This window comes from Balearica regulorum, chromosome 11 (assembly GCF_011004875.1).
Source record: "Balearica regulorum gibbericeps isolate bBalReg1 chromosome 11, bBalReg1.pri, whole genome shotgun sequence".
Taxonomy (NCBI): domain Eukaryota; kingdom Metazoa; phylum Chordata; class Aves; order Gruiformes; family Gruidae; genus Balearica; species Balearica regulorum.
In genome coordinates, this window is record NC_046194.1 from 15738758 (window position 1) to 15760404 (window position 21647).

The 21647-nt window shown below is 44.4% G+C and overlaps 1 protein-coding gene across 6 annotated transcripts in view; it reads left to right on the forward strand.

The window, feature by feature from the left end:
• The window catches only part of MAMLD1 (mastermind like domain containing 1), a 276227-nt gene that overhangs the window by 171630 nt on the left and 82950 nt on the right, over positions 1-21647 (forward strand). Inside the window, exon 1 of one of the 6 annotated variants that reach the window (XM_075763455.1) lies at positions 20194-20458. The exons of 3 other annotated variants lie outside the window; for them this stretch is intronic. In XM_075763455.1, the coding sequence (XP_075619570.1) occupies positions 20405-20458 (54 nt within the window). In that variant the 5' untranslated portion in view covers positions 20194-20404. Of the gene's footprint in view, positions 1-20193; positions 20459-20596; positions 20725-21647 lie in introns of those variants that run through there. 2 more of the 6 variants (XM_075763461.1, XM_075763460.1) reach the window with 2 other exon arrangements.

A 21647-nucleotide genomic window follows, 5' to 3' on the forward strand; every position in this document is an offset into this window, starting at 1 on the left:
ACTAGGCGTTGAGTAAACCCCTCTGTGGCTTTCAGAAGCGCTTCCAGGCTGAGCACGCTGCCATGGCCCCAAGGAGCAGGCGCTAAAAACTTGGAGAGTTGTGCTGCACCTTAGCAGGGACAAGGCAGCCAGTTTAGCCCCCAGTTCAATAAAGCATTGAAACGTACGTTCAAGTGCAGGACCGCCTGCGGGAGGGATCGCCTCTCTGCTTGAGGCGCAGCACCTGCGGAGTTGCGCGGCTGAGGCTGTGACGCTGCGGGAGGGCTGGGATGGGGATTGCTGTAGCGTTGTGCCATACCAGCATCCAGGCAAGGCTTCCGTTTCACCGGAGTGAATTATCCTTTCAAATGGAGGGGCAAAATAGTCCCAGTAAAGTGAAGTGGATTTTGAGAGGTCATCCAAGTCCATATAGAACTTTAAAAGCCTAATTTCTGGCAAGTGTAAGTCTTGCATACTCTTGAAAACTTCCAAGGAGGTAGGCTCTGCGACCTCCCCAGGCGATCTTTTCCAGTGCTTAACTAGCCATAGTATTACCAAGTGTTTCCTAATGTTTAACCTAAATTTCCTGTGCTCCTCTTTAACCCAGTACTTCTTATTCTATCCACGGTGGATAAGGAAGACTGCTTACTCCTGTCCTCTTCATGTGCGCATGTATTACATAGTGGTCCTTCTCAGCCTTTTCTGCGGACTAGATGAGAACATTCTTTCCAGTTCTCCTTGCAGCTTGTGTTTCCTACACCTCTGGCTGCTCTCAGTGCTCTCTGCTAGATCTTTTCTGTTTGCTATCTTTCTTTGAAGCAGAAATGTGTTGCGCCAAAGTGGATACGCTGCTCCAGCTGTCAAAATCGCATTGTATTCTAAGCAAACATCCTCAGACTCGCTTGCTATCGCCCGTGCAGCCCTCCTCAGTTTTACCATGTGCAGAAAGTAAGTCGCTCTGTTCTAACCAACGAGACTGCAGTACAAGTATTTCACAGAAGCAGATTTCATGGGGCAGATGCCTGCAGAAATTTACTTAACAACATCCTTCCAGTTTGACAGAGAATTTTGTAGGTGGAGGGAGACCATATTTTTCTTAGCTCGCTTATGACCATGAGGAGGCTGATACTGGAAAGCTTTAATAAAGTTGAGATTTATCTACTGCTTCTCCCCTATTCCCACTGAAGGAAATTAAATTGGTTTAACAAATCTGTGTTTTTGACAAAGCCATGCTAGCTGTTACTCATCTCCTTGTTATTTCCTGAGTGGTTACAAATAATTTGATTGTTTCCGTATTTTTTCCAAAAACTGACCTTCACTCGCCGCTCTTTAATTCCCCATTACAATCTTTTCCCTCCCTGTAAGGAAATGCACTATGTGCCATTTTTCTGCCTTCTGGATATTCACCCATCTTACATAAGCTCTGAAAGATAAATTGCTAGTGGCTCTGAGATTGCTTCAGACAGTCCAGTAGGATACCTTAGGATGAATTGCATCTGACCCAGCCAATTTGAAAGATCTAATTTATCTGAGTACTATTTAATCTGTTCTTTCCCTGCTTTCACTTGTGTTTCTCCCCCTTTGTCACTAGTGCCGTTTCCTGCCTGATCTCATTTGACCTTTTTAGTAAAGATTGCAGCAAAAAAGCTTTAAGCACTCAACCTTTTTGGCATCACCTGTCAATAACTTTCCCTGTCTTGTTCAATAGCAGGCCAACACTTTTTTTTTCTCATCTTCCTCTTATTATGAAGTATGTTTGCAGCATGTTTTCTTGTTATCCTTTCTGCACCGATGTCTTCCCTGTTCTCACTTGACCTTCCTGATTTGAGCCCTACGTTCCCTCTCTCTTTTCTTTCATTCCGGTCTTCAGCAACCTGACGTAGGTTCCCCTGTCTACACGCTTCTGGTGTTTGAGGTCAGTGAGGAGTTCATGGTTTAGCTAAGGTGGTTTCTTACAACATTTCTAATTTTTTGCTGCTTTGGGATAATTTGCTGCTTTGGGATAATTTGCACTTGTGCCCTTAGTAGAACTATTTTAAGGAACTGTCAACTACTCTGAGCTTATTCCCCATGAGATATTACTTACTAATTCTCTGAGTTTATTTAAGCTGGCTTTCTCCAAGTCTGTTGTTTGTATTTTGCTGTTCTTTTTCCCCTCCCAGGAGCAGTGAGCTTTCTCATTCCATGATAACTAGCACCCAAATTGCCTTCTATTTTCATATTTCTAAACCTGTTTCTCCTGACTCTTAAAATCAAGAGTAAGGAACCTTCCCTTCAGTTGCTTCTCCAGCCTTGGTAGCAAGACATTGGCAGCATGAAGCTTGTGTCCTGCGATACCCTGTGTCCCAGCAGGTATCTCCATTAGCTTCCCTGTCATGTGCCTCCGTCGTCTTCAAGCCCAGTGCACTGTACGTATGATTCATCTTGTTGCCCTCCAAAAGAAGTAGCTCCGTCCATCTGTTCTTTGCGGCTTTACTCTGGACACCCCACACACCCCCATCGTGACAGCACCTGCGTTTGTTCCCCTTGTTGTTATTAGCTAGAGATTTTCAACTGGTTCATCTCTTCCTACGTTTTACACCATGACGTGCGTGCTGCCTATGGACAGCATTTCATCCCTCTTCTCCCGGAACAAACTGTACTATCTATATTAATATTCTAGTCATGTGAATTATCCCAACAAGTTTCTTGTGCCAATTAATTCATAATTTTGAGCACGTATTAAAACTTCGAAGTCCTCCTGTTTATTCCCTGTATTTCTTGCATAAGTTCTTGTGATTACTTTTTGTGATTGCACCCAGCATATATCAGGAGTAAGTCTGTGAAGTCAGCGGGTCGTGTTCTGCTGTCGTTTACACGAATGTCAATCCAAATGATCCTACTGATTGGCAAGAAGTTATTTCAGATTTACTTGCATGAGGGTAAAGGAAGAATTTGGCCCATTGAAATGAATTCTGTGTGAAAGAGGTCTAGCCCAGGAGGATTAAGCATGTTTCTGTAATTGCTAGATGTGTTATATTGTATGTAATCAGTGTAGTGGCAATAAAATACGATTGCCACACCCAGAATATTTCATCACCAAGCTTTTTGGATCCTATAATTGTCCTTCCCTTGTTACTGTGCTCACATTAATAAGGTGCAGGATTTTACATAATTGGGAAAATAAATTAAAAAAAAAATAAAAAAGAGAACCCTTGCTGAGGTATGTGTGCAAGCAGACTATACCATGTAGTTTGTGCTACAGCGAAGCAGCAGATCGTGAGGTAGAAAAAGTCGGCTTTTGAGGTTTTATTACTTTTTTGCTTTGTGATGACTGGCTTGGAGCCCACACATTTCTTGAATACACAATAGGGAGTTGGGCAAGACTGCAGAAATAAATTTTATTAACACACACAATCACTGCAGCACCAGACAGAATAATCTCCTTTAGTCTCCTCTAGCTGGCAGAGTCCTCTTTGTACCAGGTCAAGTCAATTAGCAGTATAATGTACGACAGGTTTTATTTAAAAAGGGTTTAATTAAAGTTTTGTTACAAAGCTCATACAAACTAACAATCTGTCTTTTAGGGATATGTATTATCTAGAAATTGATTTTAACTTAAACACTAATTTATAGACTGTCCCCTTTAATAAGTATAATTCCTTGGAAGATATTAAGGTCCTCCTGCCCCAAATAAATTCAGGTCCTGATTCAGCAAAACACGTAATTACTAAGGACTTCAATGAGGCCACTCGGGCACTAAAAGCTGAAGGTGTGCTTCAGCACTTTCCTGAATTGGGCCCTTTACTGTATAACCACTGCCCTGATTACACACATTGTTCAATTCAGCCATGTCGTTACTGTGAATGATGTTTAAAAGAATTAGTGATGTTTTTAAAATGTCTCATACAGGCCATTAAAGATGGGACCATGCCCTTCTGTTAGATATAGATGGTTTTTCACTAATCCTGGCATCTCCTCAGTTCTTGCATCTGAATACGATGATTTACCTGTTACCTGTGTATATTTTTTTTCCCGAAAAATATTGACCCCATGAATCCCTTTTTTTTTTTCCTCTCCACAAAAAAGCAAAGGCTGCCTCCCCAGCAGATGCAGCGAAGCATAGCTGCGTTAACTTAAATGGAGCTATGTCAGCTTGTGCCAACTGAGGATTGCACCCCAAAAGTTTATTTAAGTAAACTTTCTTAAAGAAAACTAGCAATGTTATTCTACTGATTGCTAATTACAAACTTTCACTTTATTCTAATCCCTGTAGAATTCTAATACCCCCAAAAGCTGAGGAATATATTACATTTCAGGATAACTTATTCATCATTGTATATGACTTTTTATTCACAAGCTATATGATTTAGAATAAGAAATGGGTGGATAGAAAGGATTTCTGTGTAGAAAAGATTCCAGGTGTTTTTCTGGCTCTCTCCTGGGCAGTGTGGTTATATTACATCAAAACCTCTGGATAATTAATTTGCTCAATGGCCAGGGAGGCAGGCAACCTGGGTTCTGTAATCAGCCTTGGCGATACCACAAAATGCGCTACACATTTATAGCAAGGGCAGGAGCCGGGACCAATGGACCCTGCTGGGGCAGCCGAAATGGGTCGGTCAGACGTTCTCCCCGTGCTGTGAGCAGCGCTGGGACAGACGCAGCAACGCTGGTTTTGTCAGTTTACAACCATGAGACACCAAGAAGCCTTGGAAGGCATCTGTCTTCTCTTCACGGCATATTTGGGAAAGTTGTGCCTTTTTGTTGTAATGTTTATTACCAAAGCAAAGCCTCCTCGTTTTTTATTTTCACTTTTTAAATCTTCGAGACACATGCAACAGTGGGCCAGAATTTGCTTTGATTAATCTTCAATCTGGTTCTACTGTGTTCTTCCTCATGGTATAAATCTAGACTGCAGCTGGTAGGGGGTTGTATGCTTAAAAAAAACCCCAACAGTCTCAGCACCAAAACATTCAAAGTAGCAAGCTTGTGTTGCCTACGTCTAAGGCTGAATAGTCTGAAAACCAAAATATAGTTCAAATGCTACTTTTTTGCCACCTTCTGCCAGAGCCCAAGAGATGAGGCGGGGAAGGCAGGTACGTATTTGAAATGTGTGACAAAGATTAAAATGGGGGGCAAGCAGAGGAAGAGGGAAAGAAGTGAATTCAGAAAAGGAATAGAGAAAAACTTGAATAGAGAAATAAATTCTGTGGGACAAGTCCTACACTGATGGCTACTGTCACGGATGCCCTGATGTCAGTGAAGCCTCTGACACTAAGCTGCCTTCCTTGTTTCAGCATAGCTGTTGGGTGGGGATGCCTGGCCCTTACAGACATCATAGGCTGCCTGCTAGCTAGAAGAACAGGCTTGCTCATTTAAAATTGAATCAGGCTTTGAGCTTACGTTTGCAACAGAGGAGCATAAGGAATGAAATAGTTTGCTTCAGATTTTTTTTTTTTTTTTTCTCAATCTGATAGATTCTCAAACTCTTCAAGATTCATCCAGGATTAATGCCCAGTGGTCTTGCAAGTTAAATGCGTGCTGGCCACTGCGTATTTTACAAAAACCAAAGGGGGCTATGGTTTGTTCTGCCAGCCCTGGCACAGGACAGGGTGTGGGGTTCTGCTGGAATAACCACCAGGCTCAGGTGTGCTGGGAGGCACAAGGCAGAGCCTGTGCTCCTACCAGAGGTTACGAGGCTGAGGGAGGTCTGACCCATGTAATTAAACAGAAATGTTTTCACTGATTGGATTGCTTGTTGGCCAGTCAGGAAGCATGGGGTATTTTTACTTGCCATTTTACAAGTATAAGTCTGTGTGTGCCCATGTTGTTCACAGTATACGGAATTAAGGGACAGACAAGTATTTAAGGACTCGAACTCCTATTTTCCTAGCTCTATGTACATATACACACACAGGTGTGTGCTCGATGTGGTGGAACGGCTGTGTTTGAACGTCTGCACACCCCGACAAGTGTGAGCGCTGGGGACAGGTCGAGGCTGATGGTCTGGGGCAGCGCAAGGCAGGGTGTCGGGGCTTACCTGCCACGTGAGGTGCTGTGCTTTGCCCCACGTTGTGCAAGATGCTAAACCTGGCCCGTGCCAGGTGACTAAGCTTTCAGGTACAGCGTGAACTTTTAAGGTCCCGCAGTCTTCACAAAGACACTTGCAGGTTTAAAGTTAAGTGCGTTTTTAAAAGCACAGTTGCGTTTGGGGCCAAGTTGATCGGCATTTTAAGAGTTCAAGCCCAGAACTGTAAAGCAGAATGAACCCAGGCCTCCATGTGCGAGAGCCTAATGCGTTAGCCCACTCTTTCATCCACCCTTTCCTTCCCTCCCCTCCAGAAACAGTCTCACCCAATTTTACTGTGCTGTAATGGAAAATAGGAACCAGAACGCACTTGGGCCTCCTTTACCAATTTTTTTTTAGTGTCCAAATAGGTCCCACAGAGCTTCTCACCAAGTGATTTTGCTTCTCTCAGTCCAAGTACCCATGTGAGATAAAATACAAACAGCATTAATCCTAAAAGACAAAGTAGAGCAGAAGAAAGGGTTGCAATGAGAATTAAAATATCTGCAAATGAATTTAGCTAGCATCCACTGTCCTTTTAACATTCAAAGTGATCTTCCTCTGGAAAAAAAAAAAAAAAAAATTAAGGTCAACACACAAACTTCCTCTGCTTCCTGGAATTCTTACATATTTTCACTATGATAACATGATTTGTGTGTGTGTAAATGCAAGGGGAGAGGCAGCCGAAAGCTGGCGGAGAGCCCCCTCCCCCTCGGGTCCTGGGAGAATGCCTGAAGCATGAGCTCAGCTGGTCGGGCTCCGCGCATGGTGTCATACACTTCCACAAGCAAATTCACAGTGACATTAAGAAAAGAAGATCTGGGGCCCTGGTCTCAAAAGTGTTCACAGTGTCCACGAGACAGCTCCTACATAAAGGGCTGTTTATTTGTTGAATTATCAAATTGTTACCCGGGGAGGGGGGTTGGAAATATCTGAGCAGTCCTGGGGTTTTCTTTGGTGCGTTCACAAAAATGTGTTTTCTTCTGTTAGTTTTCTCTGACAGAAACCCAGGTCTTTGCATTTCTGCTTCTCCCCCTCCTCCCTCATATTTAAATCCCCTTGAAAAAATGGTAACCCACAATTAGCCATTAATTAAGTCCTTTACAGGTTTAAAATAAATAGTTGATGAAAGCTTAGGAAGAGGATCTCGGCACAAAGCACGTCTGTACAACGTGGTGTGCTTCTGAGAAACAGAATTTAAATGATTTGCATATGGCCACCTAAATATTTAATGGTTTTGCAGTTTAGGAAAGCAGGCTTAAAACTCCGCTGTGCAGTCTATGATCTTATCTGGCTCTGCTGGCTATCTTGGGTCAAACACGTTGTTATTTTTAGGGCCCGATCCTGGAATTGCAGAAGCTGTGGGAGCACTCGGCACCATTTTAAACCGAGGTGTTTTATCTGCGGGCAGCTGAGGCTAGCACACGTTCAAGTTTCTAAAGCTGCTAGAGCGTTTGAGACTCTTTAAGCCAAAACCTGACAATGTTGTTCCCTTCACAAAGAAGTTTCACACCAGCATCGTATCGGTTCCCAAGCTGCCTTACAGCCCCCTCTTTCTTCCCCCCATCCCCATCCCCCAGCCGTGGCCTGCTACGCACAGGCTCCCAAACTCAGCTAAGCATTTCGTGAGTGTGCAGGGCTGAATGCACATTCACAGGAAACAAAACCGTGAGATACTTTCAAAAACGCAGACACACAAAACACTTCTAGACAGCTACAGGCAGGTGCAGGGTTTACGCATCAGATGACCGTCCAGTTTTAAAGCGCAGGACGGAGGCGTTCTGATGAGACTGCTCTCGGAGGCCGCAGTAAAATATTAACCGAATGGAAAAGTGAAATAAAAAGAAGCAGCTCTTCCCAGTGGAATTGTAGCATTCTCTCCTCTTCACATTCTTTTGAGCTCATTCATTCCTTTGAGCTGCAATAACAAGTCAGCTATTTGTATATGGTGAGACTTGTAATGGAGAAGAGAGAGAAATTCACTCAGAAGCAAAATCCTTTTTCTTTTTTTTTTTTTTTTTTTTTGCAGCGATCGCTGCACTTTTTCCCCAGCTGCAGATAGACTTCTTCCCAGGTCCACTTCTAGGCTGCCTAACTTTTTGGCACAGACACTTGGTCCCTGTGATTTTTAGAGACCAGGTCTCCCATCACAAACACGCATCCCAAATAACGAGCGTTTTCAGAGCCCTCACACCAAGTACTCCATCAGCTAAACACTGGGGCTGAGGAGGCCGATAGCCCTGGGGATTCCTAATATCATGCAGAGTCAGGTTTTACTGGCCCAAAATTTTCCTAGTTACCCAAAATTCCTGTTGACACCAATGGGAGCTGCAGGTGCTTGAAAACCTCTCGGATATATGGATCGCTTCATTCATCATTCAGCTGCAGCCTTGTCTGGACAGGAAGACAGTAACCTTTAAAGAGCAACACTTCACAACCATTAAGCAACTAATATTTTATGCATTTGTATCACAGTTGGCTCCAAAGCCAACCTTGGCAAGTGTCTGGGGGTTTCTCTTGAGAGTCATTTTGCCTGTTTATACTGCTGTTCTGTTTAAGGTGTTTAAGGGTTGTTTCCCTGATCCTTCTTCATTAGAGGTAATTGAATAGTTTAGAAGCCCGATCATTGTTTGGCTGAGTTTTCCAGTCAACAACCCACTCATTGAATAATGGCTCACAAGACACGGAGGCACAGAAAGATAAGTTTATCACAATTTTCTAGCACTCAGAACATCTTTAAAGTGCTTGGCAGGCCACTAATTCCATTTTTATAAACAGCGGCGGATTCAGATCTTGCCAAAATGCGGAAAAGATTCCTGTAGCCCGTGATTTCAGTTTCCCTACAACTTCACTGGTGACCTGGCCAACAACATCCTTTGCACAGGCTCCTCACTCGGGGAAAAAAATTCCCTCCAGTTGCTTTGCAAGGAGGCTCTGTGCAAGCCCAGGTGCCAGCCCCTTCCTGCAGGCTTTGGAGCAGCATTGCGTTCTTTCTGTGCTAAGAAATTTCCTTTCACCACCCCCAGTGAGACAGAGTTTACCTTCCGCCTGAGGCAGAGCTGCAGCTCAGCCATGCCAATTATAAAAGATGCCTCCCAAACGTGTATTCCTGGTTTCCAGAGTGACTCTGAGGTGCTACCACACCTATCTTTAGAGTGGCTAAAAGTTACCAAGAGGCAATGCGGTCTCAGGGAGTTGCATACCATGGTGATGAGTATGACATGAATTGCTAACTAGACGGTCAGGGACACTTGGATTCTCAACCCAGAATCCTTAACTGACCAAGGCAAATCTCTCTTTTTGTGGGTGAATCGCAGTTTGGCTCTCCTTGCATTGCTGCCATGCCTCGCATCCCTCACACGCGTTACGCCCAAAGTTGCCCTTGCCTGCTTCCCCTCTTCAGACTGCACGGGCAGTCCCAGCTTGGGGTGGAGGTAGCCAGAGGATCAGTTGGCCAAGTTGTATGGACAGGTTCAAAACAGCTGTCAAACAGGGATCATTGGCACTGAAGACGTGAGCTGTCACGTTCAAAGGCAGAAGAACTTTCTGGAAAGAAAGGTGATAATTGAATGTCGTACCCACCGTGTTTGTATCACAGCTTAGCTGGCATCACCTCTGTATCAGAGGTGAGCCCCGACTGAGAAAACTGCTCTTAGCTCCGTGCTGCTCCGTTTCGTTGCCATCAACTTCAGTTCTTGAAAACACTTTCCCATAGCCCCTGCAGGAACTGGGATACGTGTTCCTACTGGCATCTTACCAAAGCCTTCAAAATAGCGTGAATCCTGGTGAATTTTGAAGGTGCAATTGCTTTCATCCTAGGGCTGCTGACTCCCCAAAAGCCTCAGAACCATTGCACCAGGAACAGTATCAAGACCTGTGATAAGTGTCCAGAGGGCAATGCAGCTAGAGCAGAGTGGCATGACTACTGCACACAGGGAAGGGAGTACAATAATTTGGCTGGCAGGCTGGGTTAGGGTCACCTGTGCTACAGGTATTTCAAGCCCATCCAATTAAACAATGTTAATTAGTGATGGTGCTTTTTTTCTGGAATAGTCATAGCTGTTCTTCCCTGTCTAATAATGGAAGAACGCCACCAGCTTCAAAGTGATTTCTAAGGACTGATTAAGGAATATTTGTTCAACTTAGAGAAGAATGAAGTCCTACATATATGTTAATACATCCCCACTAACACAGAATGTCTTTTTGTTGTTCTCCTCTGTCTGGAACGTGAGCAATTTATAGTCTGCTGCTGCATCTAATTAGTGGATCTGATCCTTAAATTGAAGCGGTAGAGGCTTGTGATTTTTAAGCCCATTTCCAGGCTCTATCATTGAAAAAAAGGCTTCATCAAAGACTCAAGAGATGGAGTATTATGATATTTAAAAGCCAAAGTCGGATACAGCCAGAAAATAAAGGTGTGATCTTAAGCAGTTGCATGGCTGTCTTGGTTCAGATTCACAACACAGAGCGGAGGTAAACTGCATTCAACATAGATATGTGGGAAGAACTTGGCCTTGGATAGCTGCCTCCTTGGTACTAGCCAAGATAAAAATACATCAGGATTACCAGCATCTAGGAAGCTAACATATGGTGCTACCGCAGAATGTAATACTAATATGTTTTAGAGAAACATTATTTTTCTCTTTTTGTGCAATTCCTCATTAATGTAGATGCCATTCATTCTCTGCCTGGCTTTTTCCCACATTTCTCCCGTGAAAAGAGAGGATATGCTTGAATTAATTTAATTGCCAAATGTTTTGTTCAAAACATTCTGTGGCAGAAATAACTTTTAGTAGCCAGGTTAAATAGCCCCCGTCACTGCTGCAGTTAACACGTATTGTTGCTGTCAGCCCCTCTGCCTTGATTCAGGATCATACCGCTGTTAGCGTTGAAGTGGCTTGGGAAGTTGCAGTGCTTCCTTTTCTCTCTCACTCTCTCCTTTCTTTTTCCTGCAAGAGCAAGAGGATCTCACCATAATCTGGGAGTAAGTTGTTTTCAAATACTTTAGGAAGAGCCAGAGTGCTCAGAAGGAATTTAGAGGTTCGTTTCCAAGCCAGCTGAAAATTGTCTTCGAATGAGCAGGCCTGAACCTTCACTGGTGTAAATCGCCATGCTTCCGTGGGGACTGCTCGCATGAAGTAGGATCACCCAGACGACATCCCCTATGGCTGGAAGCCACTTACCCACCTTTTCCGTCCTCCTACGGCAAAACGCAACTTCCCTCGCTTTAATGCGTAAGGTGCAGTTGGTGCTGCTCCAGATAACAGCGGGTGCCCCAGAGCTGTGGAGCAGGGTGGTCACCATCACCTTCGTGGCAGGGGAAATGCCCTCCTCGTCCCAGCTGCATTAGCCATGGCAGAAGGGAGGGAGGCAGGCGGGTTCACATTCCTCTCACAATCTTTACCTGCGACGGTTAGACTGGCTGGTCATGCGAGGGCTGCGCCTTTTTCTGCTGTTCCCGAAGTTAATCCATTCTGCACTGTACAAAACCAAGTGAGGTTGAAGTGACAAGACAAAAGAAAATGCAATCCTGTTGATTCTGTCGTTTCTGCCGCTGCTGTCAGCCCTGAAGGTTTTGTATTTTAGTAAACAGAGAACTCATTATGACATGCAAGTGACTTGAGAAAAGTGATGGTAAAACAGAGCTTTATTTTTTGGAGAAAAATATAAAAACAAAAACATGTTCTGAACACTGAGATCATGCAGCAGAATTGTCAACATCTATCACCAAATCCCACAAATGCCATTGAACTTTTATAAGCAGCTTATAACTGAACCATAAAGGTCCAAAACCTCATGGACTCTTGTTGGTCTGTGAAGTCCACTGTCGGTGGGCAGGCAGTCTGCTGCTGAGCCCACAGGGCGGTATGGCATGGCACGTCCTGGCGGCAGCGGCGTTAATGCAAGCAGCAGGTCAGAGACGGACCCGTCTCCACCCAGGAGTGTTTCCCTTGGGGAAGGGAAGGCAGCACAGGGGGTAGTAGCTGGGATTTGAGGTGTGAGCACAGCCGAAGGACCAAGAGAAAGTCTTAAGGAGTAGTAGGGCCAAATGAAAAAACCCCACTGTGTAGGAACATGTCAGGTGAGCTGGAGCAGAAGATGGGCAGGAGAACAGCAGGACCTCGGGGGACAGGGAGGACACGCGTGCCCAAACTCCCAACGCCTCACAGTGGTATTCTCCTTTCTTTCCAGTCTTTACAAGTGCTGGCAATTCAACTGTCGCTCTTGGCCCTAATGAACAGAGAGTTACTATCTCCACCATCCTTTTGCACTTGCATGTTGTATAACTTGCTCATGACTGATCCGTACCTAAAAGCAGTTAAATTCAAGCTGTTTCTTGAGCTATATGAGAAGTCTGAGGCTGTATCTGTCTCATAATTTGAACTTGCTCTGTGAAATCTTTGGAGTAATTTCCTTTGGGGGGTGGGGGAGAGGATGGTGCAATTTCTCAGGACGGTGCCTTCTTATTAATTTTAATAACAAAATGTATAATTCTGGATGGACGCCATAGTTGTGCAAGTCGTGCTGATACTGTATTGGACATAGAAATGTATCTTAATAGCTGGTTTTGTTCCTGCTCTGAAGGGAGGCAGAGCTTTATTTTTTAGGCTCGAGAAATCTGACACTAGTTGAGACAACACACATTTTTATACAAGGCTGCAGCCGCTAGCAAATGGATGCATATTTGTATGACAGGATATGCTCAGTAGCCCTGGGAAACCAAGATTTGAAATCAATAATTTCTAGTAAATCGCAAACTGACATTGGCAGCATCCTAGTCTGGCTGCATATCTGTATCATCACAGACACTCTTCTTTAATAAACAGAACATACGATGTTTGATGCATTGGTTTTGCATTTTTCTTGACAACTGTATAAAAGTATAATTTCTGTGCTCGATCCAAGGGATCTTTGACAAAAGGAAGAGGGTAACATTTGTTTCTGTGGGCTTTATGGTTTTAAATCTCAGGGCCAATTCTGCCATCAGGTAGTTTATGAATATTCATGTAAATTGTTTTGAGTTGAAGAATATGTAACTTTGCCATGTATCTGGCATGGAAAGAAGAGTTTGACAGTCATGAAATAGAGAATGCTTTAAAAAATAGTGTCAGCTCTAGCAAAGAGAGAACAACTCGAGGAACGAAAGGGAAGATCAAGGGAGAAAGGTGTGTGTTTCCTGAGGGAAGCAAAATTATGTGATCCTGTCTTAAAAAACAATGAATATAGAACAATTTTGCAGACTTAGATATTTAAAGCAATTTGCAATCTCTTATATCAGGTACGACCCAGAATCTGCCTTTCCATCGACTTCTAGAGGAGTCGAGGCAGGTCCTGATCATTGCACGTGCGTATGAACTATATGATCCAGCAATGAGAAAACACCAAAACTAAAATTATTACTGAGCCTTTTTTGCATTATTGTATCTTCTGAGCGGTGCCTTACTTGCAGTCAGGTACAGGAGTCAAATAGGAGCGTTCTATTGCCCAGACCTATTGTTAACTTGGAAATTTGGCGAGTGACACCCGTCACTGTTTGCTCCTGACCCGATACCCCTTCCGTGGGCTGGAAGCTGCTTTTGTGCCCACTTGGCTGCTGGGGCTCTGCAGCAAGCGACAAATGTGCGAATGCTGCCAAAGGTAACGCTTGGAGAAAAGGCATCGCCTGGGTAGTGACTGGCATCGCAACCGCAGGCTCATTTCTCAGCGATGCCTGTGCATTTGCATGTACGCTGTCGGTTCAGCGTATGATGGCTTTTATTCTTAGGTGTAAGGTGAAACGTGCAGCAGCCTCAGCCTGCCATCCCATGCTCCTACAGCCCTGCGCCTTCGGTGAGCAAGGCCAGGCACAGCCCCTGCTCGCCGGGCACAGCCCGCAGCAGCCGTGCAGGGAGCACGCGTCGTAAATCAAGAGGGAAGGCGTTTTATGCACAAGTCAGAACTGGATAAATGCCATTAATTAGCAAACTTTTTCAATATATTGTTGCTAACAATACAGCTATTAAATGTGATGTTATATTCACTTGTAGCGTCTATATTTTTAATGGAAAATCTTATTAGCGATCAGAATTGAAATGACCGTAAGTCCTGTACAAAGACAGTTAAACATGTTGGTCATAATTCAGCCTTTCTATAGAATATTTTGGCCTTGACCAAGGTGCATCAGGTATTTGATATTCTTCTAGCACTGCTTCCTAGCCTCGGTCGTGGTGGTGATCTGCTCTCGGCGCGCTTTGCGACTTCGTATGGCCTGATTGCAAGTAGAGGTGAAGAGAGGTAAAATATTGCAGAGCTAAATCCTACAGGCCAGATTTCACTCAAGTAAAAATGAAATGCGTGGATGAGATCAACAGACTTTTGTTGACATGAAAAGCTTTTGAGTAGTGGTCTTGAGCTTGGGATGTCAGCAGGGCTGGGATTTTGCCTCATGCAAGCAAGACTTGATCACACCAGTGCTGATGGTGCAGATGTATCGGTGTGCTTACCTAAGCACTCAAGTAATCCCCTCAATTTCTGAGAGAGTCATACATAATGTTAAGCATGTGCTTAAGTGTATCTCCAAGCTATGCAAATAATTGATTTCTGTATTTAAAATATAAGTTCAAAGTAGATCAATTTGGAACAAGCATTTGGCATCCAAGCAGACATTAAGAATGTGATTTTAACCTATACTTTAGTAGAAGCTACACACTTAATGCTATGTACCTTTCTATGAAAGTAAGAAGAAATTACTACGAGTGTTGTCATCTCTTAACTCCTTAGCACAGAGATTCTGGTTAGATCTGTGTCTGGTTTTCTGTACAAAAGACAAAATCAGCATTCACTTTGGTGTATATAATTTCCTAAGCTAGTTCATGTACACACTGAAATATTAGCGTGTCAGTCCATCCTTTGCTGATTTTACCTACACACTCTTCCATGGACACTCATGTAAATAATGACCTACTGAAGGAAAAGTTGACGAACTCTGTTCTTTCATGTCCAAATCAACGAAGGCCACGCTGAAACCCTTTAGTTAACTGCTCACAAACAAAAGCTTTTTCCTTCAAGCTTCCTATTTTCCTAAAAGTAATGTTTCTTTAAAAAATTAGAATTGATATATTAACAATGATTCGTATTTTCCTACATGACTTATAAAATTACTTAACATAGCAAGCTTTACTGAGGAAATTAAAATTGTTTATTGATGCAATTTATCTATTTTCAGGTATTTCCCATATACTTTTACTAGGAAAAAAAAGGACATCCAATTAAACACATTCAGAAATGACCTGAGATGCTGTTTTACTCGACACATGATATTACTGATGTTAAAAGTATAATGGGTTTCAAAAATGAACTGAAATTTTGCATGCATTAGAAATCTCATCCCTGATATATTGCAGTGTATTCTGGGGGAAGTACACAAGGGACACGAGCCCTCCCGGTTCTGAGCATCAGTCCATTACAGATTGTCTGTCCTTAGGAAGAAACTTGCTAAGAAACTTGTACTGCCACAGGCAATTTGTCCTGCAATTGTTCAGTAAAGGTTTCTTTTCTGTCTTCTTAAGCATCAACCTGTGGTCAGAGACGAGATACCAAATTAACTAGATCACTGATCCAATCTTGCTTAAGAAATGCAATGCTGACCAGTCAAACCTAAGGTTCGTCTGGCCCCGTATCTGTGCCTCGAAGTGGCTGCTACCAGACGCTTAGGAAAGAACCTGCTTTGTACACAAGGCATGGACAGAGCGTCCTTCCTCCCCTCACACCGCCTGCCAGCTTCCAGCAGGTAGTGGCTCAGAACCAGAGGTCGCATCCAGACCTTCGTGTTAAATAGCCGCTGGTGAATTTGCCCTCCATAAGTACTTCTAATCCCTTTTGAACCCATTTATTCTAAAATGTCCATCCACGGTAATGATCTCCACAGTTTAATTAAGTACTTTTTGAAAATGGATATCACTGATATCCAGAAAAAAATTACTGGTTAGGCTCACCGTTGGTCTGATGGGAATTCTTATGTTCTTAAATATGCTGACTTGCGATTATGCCACCGTTGTCTACATTCCTTGAAAGCAAACACAGTTGGGTCCGTGTGGGTTTTCTGTAATTTTCTATCAGAGGAACAATTTCATCTTTTGTTATATTCTTCCTTATCACCCTGTGTATGTTCAGCCTAATGGTTGTCTTTGCTGTGGGATAGAGTTACCCATGTCCCAGTTTATGCATCGCTCCCTTGAATTTTGCACCTCACTCTCACATGCTAAGGGTTTGTGTTTTGGGTAGAAATAGGACAGCTTATGGTTTACAGCTTATGAAGACTTGTATTTATCTGTTGTAGTTCATGTGATTTTACTCCTCGGGAGCTTTGTTTTGTGTTTTACCTCCCAATAAACATACACTCAAAGTGTATTTCAGCCAAAGCCATTGATTTTACCTGATTTCAGGTCAAAAGCATGCGAGTAGCAAGCATCACATGATTTCCATCCATCTGATTCTGGGTCACTGACGAATTTGTGAATCCTTCAGTGAATCTGTGGTGAATCCTTGCACTGCTCAGCTGCCACTTCCCTCTGGTGTGCAAGCTGTGCCGCAGAGCAACCCTTGTCTGCTCAGACCTTCCTTGTCCTCACTGATGTCAGGAACACCCAGAGGCCAGCTGGGAGTCGGCACGGCTCTCCTGGGAGAACACAGTCCCAGCATTAAGGTTACCTGGACGCTTGGGTTTTGGCATGTTTAGTTCACACCAACCTGAAAGACGCAAGTCTTTTCTCTAGCCCTTGGCCACCTGGTATTGGCAGTGCCTGTTGCTCACACAGCTCATCAAGATTGTTTCTGAGTGCGTGATCCTTTCGCTTGGTGAACGTAACGTTAGGCAGTTATTTAGCACATTGCAGCTTTCCAACTAACAGTTCTCCTTAGATAGGTAAAAAGAGATGGCTTCTTCAGAAAGTATGGAGTACAGGACAAGCATTGGTCCTGTCTGGTTTTGGTTTGGGGTTTTTTTTTTTCCCAAAAAAGATACAGTTCAGTGCAATCCTTTCATCAGTTTGTTATTTTTTTAGATAGTTATAACTTCCCAGCTCTCTGACTCTGGCTTTTAAATCAGACATCTCTATTTGGAAAGAAATTACACTAGTTTTATTAAGTGAAAAAAGCAAATTACATTTTCTATGGACATTAAAGATGCTAAGTAAAATATGGCAAACTACTGTAAAATTGAGAAAGAACGGGATTAATCCCAGCCCGTCAGGCCCAGGTTTGATACCCAGCCTCAGGGGAAGCATCTGAGGTACTAGGATACATCCTGGCAAGCCGCAGCCTGTGGCCATAACAACAGTCCTGATGCCCTTCGAATCGTCTCTTTTCTGCAGAATCCCACAGCTCACCTTTTCAAAATAAGGCAGAAGCACAATAATAAGATAGTCTGCAATTTGCTTAGGGTAGGCCTAACCTAGGAAGATAAAATGCTGCCCTGAAGAAGCCAGTGAAAGTTTTGTCATTGATTCCCGAGCAGCCAGGGATTCCCCCAGGTCAGCTATAGTAAATATGCCTAAAGAAAGGGCTCATAATTTAATCACCAAAGACCAAAATTGCAACCCTGAAATCCCTTGCTTAGCCATTACCCATCGCTGAAAATGAGTGATCTCTGCGAGGGTGTTACTTTTCTGTTAAAAGCCCACACTGCCTGGAATGAGGCGTCTGCGTTCACCCAAACCCGTCCTTGTTGTGACACTGCTGAGCGTCCCAGCGCTTACCTTACAGCTTCGCCCGCTCAGTCCACAGCACCGCGCTGGCAGCAGGGGACACGTGGCACCGGGCTGCCAGCATGAAATCCAGACCTCCAGACCTCGCGCAGCTCGAGACAGTAGGTTCAAAAAAAAGAAAAAGTTGCCACAATTCTGTTGTGGACCAACCAACTGATAAAAGTACTTCCCTCAATTCGATTTCCACCTGAGAGTGTATCCCACCTTACAGAGGAGAACACAAACCACTATCTGGCAAATAGATTCCCTTGACAACTAAAGACGGGAGCAGCATTCCTGCTGCACGAGCAGGTACAGACAGGACTCCTCCTGTGCACCCTGTTCATGTTGTCTTCCTTTTGGGGAAGTCCTTTGGTCTAGTTCTGTGAAGTGAACAAAGCAAATGACGGTCCTTAGGACTTTTGCCATTTGTCAGGAACTTCAGATGTCTGGCAAGAGTCGTGAATGACGTGCTTTGTCCAAAACTTCTGGACAAATGACTAGTGCACGCTGTAGGTGCTGCATAGAAAAACTGACGTGGACCTACCGTGCATTCATCATCTGGTCATGGTGTTGTCAGTAGGTTCCACAGAATATGGGAATCTCTGTGTGTCCCACTCGTTTCATAAATGCATGTTTTGGTCCAAAAAACTCCAGGCAGATAGATAGGAGCCCTTACACACAGGTATACCTTCAGGGGAGGGTTCCAGACATTGCGTACTGGGCAGACAGTGGCACCTCCTTGCAGGTGGAGCTTAATTCATGCGTGATAAACACACATCTCTACGGAGCTTGCTCATTTTAGGTGTCTCCTGCTCAGCACGTTTGCTCTTTTAAATCCCATGCTGGTGCCGTAATGCCTTGTTTGAGCCCTGGCACCTCAGGTGGAGTTGTAGATTCGATCTGGGCAGCCCCACAAACCCAAACGTCAGGTGTCGATGCACCTCGCCTTAGACACCAAAACCTTTTGTGATGTGGCCCTCAGAGTCTGTAGAATTCATGGTGCTCACCCACACAAATTTATTATTATTGTGCATCTTTTTTTCAATAAACAAAATACATTGAAGTAATTATAAGTAATATAGAAGGCAAAATCATTAGAAAAGCAAACCAATAAACTTGCAAACAATCCAAACAGAAGTAATGCAAATACTGCTCAGAGGAGTGAGCCCATTGTTCCAGCAGTCACAGGAAAGCTAGAGGTTTCAGCAAAGGTGAAAACAATTTTTTCTCTGTTGATGAAGTGATATTCCTGATATTTATTAACTCGGGGTGTGAAGATGGGTTTGGTCTATAAGTTAACTGCAAGTTGAAGATGATTGCTGTGGGGAAAACTTTCAGGAAAGCGAGGCCAGATTCTGGCTCCACTTGTATGCATTTGGCCACGGTAATTTAGTTTTATTCAAATAACTTTCTTCTTAATTTTATAGAGCATCATTTACTAATATTACTATTTTAGGAATGATTTAAAAAATGAGACATTTTATTAGAAACGGTACTATGTCTTCCGCATCTCATCCATTGAGTCAGTGTATTGGGACAGGGTTTCTAGCATCACCAGTGTATCAGGACAGGAGTGACAGTTGTATTGATTTAGCAAGGTAATGAAATGAAATTATACCAGCAATTATTTGTGGACCCAGTGTGCTCTCCTAGCTGCCTGCAGCCTGCTGTTCCCGGTCCTTTCTGCACAATCCAAGAGGAGGTCTGAACAGGTCTCAGCTCTCAGTTGATCGGCTGTCAAAATTAATATTCAGAGATTGCAGCTTGTAACAAGCACATTTATAGTCATATGAGAAGTGTGTGGTTTTATGGGAGCTCTTTATTCAGAATTGTATCTGCCTTCAAAAATACATGTACATAGCACAAAGGGGGAAAATGAAACAACTCTACTGCTTCCTTCTTGGTAACCTGGGTTCACCTGTGCGAGATGAGTTTAACCCTTTTATGAGTGTTAAAGTGCTGAATATCGTGTCATAATGGCATAAAGAGACAGGAAACTACACTTTTTAAAGAATAACTCAAACCTTTACACTTCATGCCTCGGGCTATCTGTTCAGTGATTTGTACACTTTGGTTTGGAAAAAAACCCCCCATTATCCATTAATTGCCATTATATTTCTGAGCCACCCTACTTTTGTACTAAATGAACTTGAAGCTCTACAAAAAATGCGCTAAACATGCTAAGCAGCTTTCTGCGTGTTAAAATACTGTCCGTAGGCTGCATGATTTTCGCCTTGATGCACAGAAGGAAAAAAAAAAAATTAAAATTCCTTGGATCTGTGAGGTTTCCAGTTTCTAAAGAGAAGAAAGTGTTGCTTCCCCTTTAAGCCTGGAGCCGTGAGTGTGTGTGAGTGTGTGTGTGTGTGTGTGTGTGTGTGTGTGTCTCCTCCTCTTTGAGTGACACAGCACTTAGATATGCCTATCAGTAACTTAAACCCCACAAACTCCACCTTCTAAGTGAGGAAGCTGTGGGTTGATGGAAATGTAGTGAGCAGATTGAGACAGACAGTGAATCATTAGCAAACTGCAACGCCAGGATGAACTTGTCTGGAACCTAAAAGGAGAACACAGTCTCAGAGTCCTTCGCGGTGCTGGGTTTTGCTAAATACAGCCAAAGTGGATCTAAAAGCCGGTTGATCCCCAGTCCAAGATGCTGCTGGTTTCCCAGCGGGTAGAAGCACCACGCATGGAGCCACATATTCCAGTAAGTAGCGTTTGAAATCGATATGGACTGGAAAAGTAGGAGTTGATTTAAAAGGAGTTAAAACCCCCTCGGAATAGTTGCTCGCCCGGACTCGGCGCGGCCGCAGCCGCTCGCAGCCGGGGTTGTAAAGTTTGCAGACGCGGTGTTAAGAAAGTGCCCACCTTGTGCCGGCTTTGCCCGGCTAGTCCGTGTTTGTGGGGGCTGCGCCGGGGCTTGGAAAGAGGAGAAACCAGAAACTTGGGGTAAAGATTTCGCCCTCCTTTCTGGTGAGACCTGGTGTCAGTCCAGGGAGAGGAGGGAGACTGTCGCTTGCGGCGGGAGGGAGGGGGTTCGTGGGCTTTAAAATGGTGGTGAATAAGGTGATCTCCGGGGCCGTGCGGTCTCCGGCACGGCAGCGGGGCGGCCGGCTCCGGGCGGCGGGGCGGGCGAGCGGGCAGCGCCCGGGGCCAGCGGGGAGGGGGCGGCCACGCCGGCGAGCCCCGTCCGCGGCCCGGCAGCGAGGGGGGGGCGGCACACGCCACACGCTCGGTGGGTTTTCGTGTCATTGCTTGTGTGGTGACGCGCTGCGGGGCGCGGGGGAGCGGAGGTGGATGCTGCCGGTCTCGGCCCGGGGCCGAGCGGGATGGGGGCACGGCCGGTGCGTAAACACAGCCGGGCTCGCTCAGCCCCGTGCCGGGGCGTCAGGCAAACTTAGGTCAAACCGGCGGGGAAGGATAAACCCAGCACGGCAAGGGGACTCCTCCGGGAAGGTGTCACACGTAGAGGGGCTAGCGGTGCTCTGTATTTTTTTTTTTTTTTTTTTTTTTTGTAACTCCTGGTATTTGTGTTGGCAGCGGCGTGCCTGGTTATTTTGGGAGTCTGAAGCGCACGGTATATAGGCAGGATTTTGAACAAAAGGCTCCGCCGAGCCCAGAAGGAGCCCCCGGTTATTCCTGAGCAGAGCGTGGAGCGCAGCGTGCAGCCTCCTTTCTGGCGAGGCTGCGTGTGTGTGTGCGCGTTTCTCCAAACGGGAATAGCCCAAAAGTGAGGGAGATGGTGCAAACGCGGCGTGTCTGCCGCTCTCTCCGAGACTATACATGTATTTGAAATGAAATGCATGCTGACTCACGATTTAAACTGTTTTGGTTTCTCATCCTGTGATTAAGATCGGGGTTTAGAGCAATTGCAGGGTAAACAAGGCGCTCGCTGA